The sequence below is a fragment of the Corvus cornix genome, chromosome 10, assembly GCF_000738735.6.
Source record: "Corvus cornix cornix isolate S_Up_H32 chromosome 10, ASM73873v5, whole genome shotgun sequence".
Lineage (NCBI taxonomy): Eukaryota > Metazoa > Chordata > Aves > Passeriformes > Corvidae > Corvus > Corvus cornix.
The window spans coordinates 11,620,361-11,630,000 of NC_046340.1; the positions used below are offsets into that span (position 1 = coordinate 11,620,361).

At 39.4% G+C, this 9,640-nt stretch overlaps 1 protein-coding gene across 7 annotated transcripts in view; it reads left to right on the top strand.

Annotated features, from left to right (window-relative positions):
• The window catches only part of IQCH (IQ motif containing H), a 50,205-nt gene that overhangs the window by 2,524 nt on the left and 38,041 nt on the right, over window positions 1-9,640 (top strand). For 4 of the 7 annotated variants that reach the window (XM_039557949.1, XM_039557953.1, XM_039557950.1 and 1 more), the window contains 4 exons: window positions 839-961; window positions 6,660-6,771; window positions 7,463-7,624; window positions 8,021-8,235. In XM_039557949.1, the coding sequence (XP_039413883.1) occupies window positions 839-961; window positions 6,660-6,771; window positions 7,463-7,624; window positions 8,021-8,235 (612 nt within the window). Of the gene's footprint in view, window positions 1-838; window positions 962-6,659; window positions 6,772-7,462; window positions 7,625-8,020; window positions 8,236-9,640 lie in introns of those variants that run through there. The other 3 variants (XM_039557952.1, XM_039557951.1, XM_039557955.1) reach the window with 3 other exon arrangements.

Below are 9,640 nucleotides of genomic sequence, written 5' to 3' on the forward strand. Positions count from 1 at the left end.
GAATTTTCCTGGATTTATTTTTATGTTTATACATTAGAAGATGCACCAAAATGTTTCCAACTTAAGAAACTTCTACTGTAATAAAAACATAGGGCATCACTCTGGCTTTTCTAGGTATGCTTTAGGTATTTCTTATAACAAGAAGAAACTTGTGAAGTCTTCTTCTGTCCATTGGGATTTAAATCATCATGGTTTTTATTAGCAGAATAGTTGAGCTCATTCCATGCAGATCACAGAGTGCATTAAGAACTACTATGTTTTAATTCTGATCATTATCAGGGTTTTGGTTTTTTTTTTTTTGTCATTTACTAATAATCAAGTGCTGTTCCTGCACTGAGTCAATGAGCTGTAACTGATCCAGAGGAGCTGTTATGGTCCATCAGGTCGGTGATTCCTGAATTCCAGTGTCTGGCAGACACAGCCAAGGTAGATTGGATTCTTGTTATCCTCTCTGGGAAGCACAGGGAACCCCCTCCCAAAGGATGGTGAGTGTGTAAACCATGACACAGGGACCTGTGCTGATCCAGGGAGTCAAACCTGACTGGGTTTCCACTCCGTATTTAACCCAAAGGTGTGCAGATGTGGAAATGTCAGAGCTGGGAATGGAATTAATTGAACAAAGTCTGAAGAAAGTGTATATTTGGATAGTATTTGCAAGTCTTTGCAAAGTTTTCCATCTAATCAAAAGGCTTTGTTGTTTGCCCTGTTCTGTGTGGAGTCAAATAATATTAGTTTTTATCATCATTTTGCAAATTTACAACATGTTAGACAATTTCTGCCTCTAAACACTTCAGCCGCTGTGCAGTTATTTTAAGATTATCCCTATTTTATATTTCAGCAGCAGGTGGAAATGGATGTTAAAATCATGCTTGAGCCAGAGAACATTGATAGTAAAGCTGGTTTAAAACATCCCAACATTGAGACCAGGCTGCCACTTATAACTAAGAAAAAATCTGCTCCTGTAAGTAACTTTTATTATTTTATGGGTTCATTATATGCAGCTTTGTACTCTTACAATTAATATGTATCACTCCTAAATAAAAAAATTAAGTGAAAGTAATTTCCTCATAATTTCCTACTTTTTGGTATGGATACATAAGGATCAAACCATTTTGAGTGATAATACTGGGGGAAATCTGTAATATCACAGGTTTATGTACCAAGATCCCCATCCAGCAAAAGTATGAATATACATGGCAATGTGCATGGTCAGTAATCTCAGGAAAACCAGGGAGAGGAGATAAACTGGTGCTTGGGGAGTTTTGGATCTTTGGACCCAAAGATCAAGGAGGAATTAAAAGCCCATTCTTTGCTCTGGGAATGTTGAAATTGCGCAAGATCAAGTTTTGATTCTTCCAAATTTCTGTCTTGCAACTGCAACTTTCAGTTCTGCTGCCAATTCTGCAATTGTTCTGCAGCAGTTGAATGTAAAGATGATATTTTTAGCAAAGAATGCTTTCAAAAAAAAAAAACAAAAAACCAAGAGTAGGCACAGCCATCCGTCCCAAAATCAATTATGTTCACAAATTTAGCACAGCACTGTGGTCCACACACCCAATGGTCTCACATGGGGATGCTCTTCTGCAATTTAATTTATGTGACAGAAGCATCCTGCAGCAAGCCCAGTGCTCTAGGAGATATTCTGGGGTATTTGGTTTTAAACAACAGAAAGAGAATCTGTGAATGGCACAGTTGTGAGCTGCCACTTATAAAAAATGATTTTTGAAAGCTGTTGCCCAGACTAAGAGGTGATTTGTCTAACCCTGTGATAATAGAGTTAATTAGAAAAAAGCATCATGGCTAATAGCTTTTTAGAACCACTCTAAAACACTCACAGAGAGGAATATTATCCTACTGCAGAGAGCCATGTGTTTTACCACTCTCCCTGAAACATGCACTGAGCACAGAAAACTTATTGGGGACTTATTTTACGAGCATTTAATGTGAATTAGTCAAGCTCCCCGATACATATTTGCAGTTGCTGAGGAGCTGACAGGTCAAAAACCAAGCAGGTATTTCCTCTCCAATTTATTCTCTTCAAAGTTTTCGAATCTTTGGGCATAACGTGTGGTTTGGGATGTTCTGCCTTTGCTGACTGTAAAATTTTGCAGTTGGTATTTGCAAAATCCACTGCTGAGTTGTGTTTGTTGTTAAATGTGGTGTCTGCCATCACTTAAAGGAGGGATTTTATATGAACTATATGATTATACATTATATATATGATTACTATTAGTAGCAGCAGTGAATCTGTGTGCAGCTGCAGGTCTGAAATGACATTAATTTGGATAAAATTTAGATTAAAGTCGCTGCGGGAATCGGGGCCGGCGGCACCTGCCCGGTGTCGGCGAGCGGCCGGCAGGGGGCGCTGTCCGTACGCGCACGTGCCTCAGGTGTGTCCGTGGGGTCAGCGAGCGGCTCCCAAAAAATCCATGGAAAAATCACTCTCATCCAAGTAAATTAAAAACTAATTGCTTGTCTCGCGCCATACAGCTGTATTCCAGGAGTTTTCAAGGAGAGCTGAGCAGCTGAAAGCGTGGTGAGGTTAAAAACTCAGGAGTTGAGGTGACCTGAGGGGTCAAGCACAAATCTACCCAGACTTTTTATTATCCTGCCATTCCAGTAGTTGGAAAAATCATTAGTCAGGATTTCACTGTTTCACCAAAAATGATGTCTTTTCTTGCTCTTTTGATATTATAAAGTTGCTGATGCTGGATTTTTTCATAGAAACTAAGAACAATTAACTATTGCCCTTTTGTACCTTTTTTGGGGTCTGATAATAATGCTTCATCCTCTGTTAAATTCTGTAGCTATTTTAAAATGAGGGCTGTCATTCTGTTTGAAACACAGACTGGGCATCACTTTCTTTTGCAGTTTATATCTGGATAAGAGATGAAAAATGATGAGTGGATAATTATTAAATATGTATACTTCCATGGAGTGTCCAGCCAAAAGAACAGTAATCTGAAATGCAGCAAAAATAATTCTGATGTACTGGTGCAATGTAGAAAAGATTCACAGCTCTACCTTCCATTTTCATAGGACTGCTGTTCTGTTATAGAATTATACTGGCACTTTTGGGTCCTTGTTTTCTTATAAATGTATATTATACTGTAAACTTAGGAACCTTTTCATTTATTCATGAGGTAGAATTTAATATGGTGATGATTTCTAGCCTTTATGAGTTGCATCTTATCTAGTGTGGCTCTAATGGTGATGGTGGTGATTCTGGGGCTTTTTTTAAGCTCACTTGTTTGAGCACAACCATTTTAATCATATCCTCTATTATTCATTCTTTATTCAGCATTTGCATCCTGCTAATCATTAATGCTTATGTTGAAAGTGTATTTATTTTCAAAATTATAAAGCAAGGCAGGGCAATTCCTTTCATTTCAAGTGATTGGAAGAAGTTGTAGAAGAAATCCAGGTCTTTTGGTACCCTAAATCTGACTGTGTTTTAAACTCAGGCATGTGGCTCTAATTACAGCCAAAGCAGAGTTTGGCAGTGGTGGCAGGATGAGACTTAAACAAATTGATGTCACACTACAGTAAATCAAAAGAAGCTCCTTGCATTTGTATTACGGTGTGTAATTGTAATAAGCAGCACAGTGATTTAATAAAATCCTCTTGTCACTGAAAATAAAAAGGAAATAATTGTTGAGAGAGAGTTAACAGATGACTGCAGTCAGCATCCTCTCAACCTGGAAATGAGAATGTGAAGGTCACCCTCATCTCACCTGACAAACGCAGAGCATTTTGTTGGTAAACAAATTAATCTTTCGAAAGGTCACCATTTGTTTTAAGTTTTTATCCAGTTCTTGTCATCTGGAATTGCAGATTGACTGTCATTTTGCAAGGCAGGGGTGCAGCCAGAGCTGCTGAAGCTGTTCGTGTGCATTTCAGCATTCCTTGACAAAACTCAGTGCCTGATTGGGATGCCATGGGCTGCTGGTTTGCAGCTGGCTCCACACAGGAATGGAGGCTCATCCCTGAATTCCAATAAGTTGATCCTACATATCCTGCCTCGTGTAAGCTGGCCCTCTGCCCACAAGTAAAACATATTGTGGTTCAAGCCAGCAATTATCTTCCTTACTTCCTTCTGTGCTGCTTCTGGTGCCTGTTTCAAAAAGCAGATGTGGGATTCACCAAAGTTCTCCAGCTATTCTCTTTCACACCTGTTAGGGAGGAATTCTGATGGAGGTGGATTTCTGGGAGAGCTAGAGAGCAGTAGGTCAGGAAAGGGGCAAAGCTTGATTTTTCCAAGTATGTGGAAAATTGACAGTTCAGAGCCATCTCTGGTCACTTTAAGAGCTTAAAGAAGGTAAGAATAACATAAAACCTGTTGTTAAAGATGCAATTCCCAGTTTCTTCCAATTAAACTTGCCTTCTCCAAGCTCTTTCCTGACAGTTTCCTGAACATACTGAAAAGTGACCTTAGTTCCATTGATTTTATTTTGCTGTGCTTCCTCTTTCCCTTTATAGGAGAAGTGCTGTGTCCATCAAATCTTGACAGCAACTTCTTAAAAACAAATACGACAGTTTGGAGAAGATAGATGGAACGATAGATTAATCTGTTATATCCCTTTTTCCCCATCACTACCAATCCTCAGATTTTCTGATATTTATTTACCAAACCTTGTCTCTCTATTCCTGGTTTGGTGCACAATACTCATCTTTTCTCTGTATTTAATACCAATCTTTGTTTTTTACTGGAGGAAAAAATACTTAAAAAGATATTTACCAAAAAAAGAGAAAAAGTTCTAGTTAAATATTGCTAGGTAAAAAGAAAACAAATAGAGAACTAATCAGAAAATTTCCTGTGGTGTTCCAACAAGTGCCCTATTTAAAATGAAGAAAAAAGCAAAAATAAAGTGGGAGAGGCTTATCCACAGGAGAAAAACACTTTAGAAAGGGTAATAGAATTGTTTTTCTTGTGTCCCAGGTTAATTACACTCAGAAGCACTTGAAATGAAAAAAATAGTTTTTTAGCACACTCCAAGCATATTTTAAGGCAAGTCAGCCTTAGTCTGCCCTGCAATTTAAGAGCTCCCTTCCAGCCCTACAAAACTGAACTTTAAAAATGTCCCTGATGAATCAGTGATGTTAAAAGTAAACCTTTCTCTTGCAGAACTTAATATTATTTTTGAGGTCTTATTTTTGTAATTGTGTTGGCTTAATTTTAGTGAAAATACTCCCAAAATGGAAGCAGTTTGGCAGATTTTGCTTTGGTGTCTCCCTGAATTCTTCAGGAGGGAGCTAATGCAGCAATCAGGGTGCTAAAAGAACATGGAAAGGTATAGGGACTGGGTGGAGTTTTCGTGGGGAGCTGTTGTGGATTAGCTCCACAGTTCCACTCTTGCCTGTAAGGAAGTGAATGATGGCACTGGGCAGTGTAAATGAGAGATTAAATTACATTTCTGTTGTATCAGTCCTTGTTTTAACATCACACCTGGCATGGACTTCAGAGAATTAAAGGCTACAGCAAAAAAGAATTAAATCTCTATCTCCAATTAAAAAAACTCCAAGCCTCCAGGCTGCTTTTGAACTCACACACTCCACCTGAACTCTTTTTCCTTGTAGCTTATTACATCTCTATGAAAAGAATTAAAATGTATTTCATTGCTGTTTATCATAACAAAACCTCATAACTGGGATTTAAATTAGGATAAAACTCACCAGGAATAAAATCAGTGCTGCCTTACTGATACAGCAGCAACAGCCTGGAAAAGGAATCACTGTTTAATTCAATTTCTTGCCTTTTATTTATTTTTGTTGTGGCCTCACCAAACTGCTGGGGCTGAGGTTGAGCAGGAAAGCGTGATGTATGATTTCCTTTTCTCAAATATCAAGCCACTTATATGGCAGCTGGCATAAAGTTAATCTTTGTTCCATGGTTGTTGCTATTTTCTTGGAACACCAGGACATAAGGATTCATCCACCTCCATCGCTTAAAGCAGAATGCTCCATAATGGCCATAACTAAAATGAGGATCTGCGACTTCTCTGAAAGATATTTTATTATGATTAAAAGTACAGATTTTCTCTATTTTCTCTCTCCCTCATCTCTCGTGGGCAGTGTTGTTAGACAAATTGGGAGGAAAGATTAGAATAGTTAATTTTTGATCTGTCTCATTTCCCTCTTAGGATTCTGAGCAGTTCTTGAGAGTTGTTTCTCCCTTTCTAGAAAGTTGCTGGGTGCTGTTACTCAGTAATTATGACCCAACAGTGCTCCAAGATCCCAGTCGTGGCCTGGATTGTATTAAAAGCTTGATAATCACTCATTAAAAGCTAATATTTTAAAGTGTTTCTTTTTCCTTCTGGTTCCTTGCTTGTGTATGCATTTTATATTTTTAGAGACTGTTCTGTCAAGAAACACTGTATTTATACTACTTTCTTAAAACTGAGCAAACTTCCTGGATTCCTTCGTTAAATAGTACACAAGTCATCAATTAAATTTAATTAACTTTATTTTAAATTACTGAAGTAACAGCAGTAGGCAATACTGTAGCATGTTCACGAGTAGTAAAAGTAGTGGTACATTGTTAAATCTTAATGAAACGGTCACAGCAGAAATTATATTTATTATTTATTGCTGCAGGAGTAGAGAAATGTCTGTAAATCCCAGATTTCCCTTTGTTAAAAGAAGGTTCTGTCTCTTTCTAGATGTGCAGTCAGAAGACAGGGAAAGGTCACAAAGTTACCAGCCCTTGGGCTTTGCCTGCCTTTCACTCCCTGAATTCTGCCTTACCCCTGGTAGAAGACGACACCCCAAAAGGTGAGTCCTGGGGGCCCCCCCCGGGTGCTGCTGGGCTGCTATTTGCAGCAGATATCTGGGTATCTGGGAACTGAATTTTCTGCCACCTCTAGACTTCCAAGAATTGTGATCAGATGTTGCAAAGGGTAGGGATGAACTTTAGGCTGCTTACTTCAGGTGGTAGCTGATGGAGGGTGTAGTGTGCGTTGTGCTGAGCATTGTCCTGAGCCAGTTCTTGGAACTCACAGGGTTTAGCTGCTGCTGGAAAGAATTTTGTGTGTGGTGGAGGTTCTTGTCTAAATACCAGTCAAAATAAACTGCCGTGATTAACAGCTGGTTATTAATTGTACAATCTTAACTAGACTTGGATTGTTTTAGCAATCAGCTTATATTCATAATTACATGATTATATTGTGCTTTACAAGAGTTAATTCTCATCCATTCTGCATATTAAATTGCATTCTACAAGCATCTAATTATAGATGTACAAACATATAGTTCCCTTTGAGAATTAGCACTGGTACAATACCTTGCATGTATTTGTCAATTTTTATAGGCAAAGTTCACCTTCCTTCATGGTAAAACACTGAATATTGAAAGATAGGAATCTTTCAGTTAAAGAAAATTGCTACTTTTGTAGTGTTGATGTAGAACTTGGGTCTGCCTTTGCTTAATTCTTTCTTCATTGCTATGAATTCCTTTTCTTTCCTAGCTGGAATTGTTCAGGAATGTCATCTTCTTGTAGGACCTCTGAGCCTCACTGGCCAAAGGCTCATCCTTCCAGCAGCAAAGAGAACTCTGCCAGTCCCTCCTGTTGTATCCAGAGCAGCACCTTTCCCTGAATTTCCCAGGCAGCGCAAGAAATCAGCTGCAGGTGAGTACAAAGCATTGATAACAACCTTCAGCTGCATCTCCGGCTTCACTCTCAGGCTGTGGTTTTATCTCCCAAGGAAAGAGCTCTGAGATGAGCACTCACCAAATTCTGCAGTGCATAAAGCCCAGGAGAATCCTGTGTCTTGCAACTGGGTAGGAAAGAGATTTCTGCATCCCTGGGAGGGTTTGGTTCCTGTTCATTCCTGAGATTCTCCTGGGTTCCTACCTGCACATTTCAAATTCTAAGCATCCAAATCTGAAGCTCTGCCCAGTGTTAAGCCAGTGGTGCTGGAAATCATGTCTTTGACCAGCCGATCAAGCCTCTATTTGCCATGTGATTAAATGAATAACTGATAATAAGTGAATGAAACCTGCAATCCATGTTTTCTTTGTACAGGAGAGATCAGTAGCAGGCTGGACCCTGAGAACACAGACAACATCACCTTCCCAAAGCCAAAGGAAGCAATTTATGGCACATATTCCTCTGGTAAAGGTAACGTTGCACCACTTCCATCCAGCAATTCCATGGTTTCAACAAGGAAATCAAAGCCAGAGCGGACATACCCAACTCAGCAGTTGGAAGCTGAGGTGCACATTCCCTCTCAGACACAGGTATTTGATGGAATGAATCACTCAGTGAGGATAATGAGGTTTTATTCATGTTTTTAGTACTGTCTTCACCAGAGCTGGTTTAGGAAGTGACTGTAAATCACAGGAGGGTTTGAACCACATCCAGTAAATAGTAAATATTGAAATAAAATAACAAATACTTTGTGTATTCCCAATTTCTGCTCTTTCAAGTCTTCCACCTAAATTTGTCTGGGATTTGTTTTTTTTTTTTTTTCCACAGAATCTTAGAAAATTAGTTTAGAAAGGATGTTAGGAGGTTATCCAGACCTCCAGGCAGAATTACCTGTACCTGTAATATTGCAGACAGCTGTTTTTCTAACCTGTTCTGAAAACTTTGGGTGATAGCAACTCCACAGCCTTCCTGGGCCATCTGTTCCAGTGCTTAACTAACTATCTTTACTGTTATAAAAGAGTTTTTGAATGTTTCATCTCCATTTCCCTCACTGCAGTTAAGCAAATGTGGTGTTTCCCTTTATACTTACAGAAGAATCTGGGGGAGTTTGACCTTGACTGTTCAGTGCCTGCTCATTGTTCTTGATCCCCATGGAAAAGAGACATTTCTTTCTTTTATGGATAATTATTGTGTTCTGTGACAAACTCTGTGGAGTTTTGCTTCATCTTTCCAGACTTTTTGACTTCTGTGCCATTGAGGAGGTGTGAAAATGAAAGAGAAAGTAAACTTGAGAAATGGACATCATGGAATGGTTTGGGTTGGGAGGGACCTTAAAGCTCATTCCTGCCATGGGCAGGGACACCTTCCACTATCCCAAGTTGCTCCAGCCTGGCCTTGGACACTTCCCGGGATCCAGGGGCAGCCACAGCTTGTCTGGAAACCTGTGCCAGGGCCTCCCTCACCTCACAGGGAAGAATTCCTTCCCAATATCCCATCTAACCCTGCCCTCTGTCAGTGGGAAGCCATTCCCTGTGTCTTGTCATTCCAGGGCCTTGTAATACCATCTCTCCATCTGTCTTACTATCAATGAGATGTTGAAGTAAATAAAAATAATTACCTAAAAACGGTATGAATATACTGCCCTGAGTTTGGAAATCAGAGCTAATGAGTTGCTGGCTGAAGTTGCCAGGAATTAGGGAGTGCTGTGAAGAGGCAGGAATGTTTCTATTCCAAGCTTTACCCCATTTGCATTTTTATGGTAGGATGTTTCCTGTTCTCCTGGGAAAGGTGGAGGCAGTCTCAGTGGAGAAATGCCGTTGCAGTTACTTTCTGCTTTTAATCCTGTGAATCAGTGTAAAGTTTAATTTTTATATTTGGTAAATCAAGCATTCCTTGGTGCAATTAATGTATTTCTTCAATATTGCTCATAGTTTTCCATGACCTTGGAGGTTTTCGCATGGCAATGGGTTTGATGGTAAAACTGGGCAGGATTTG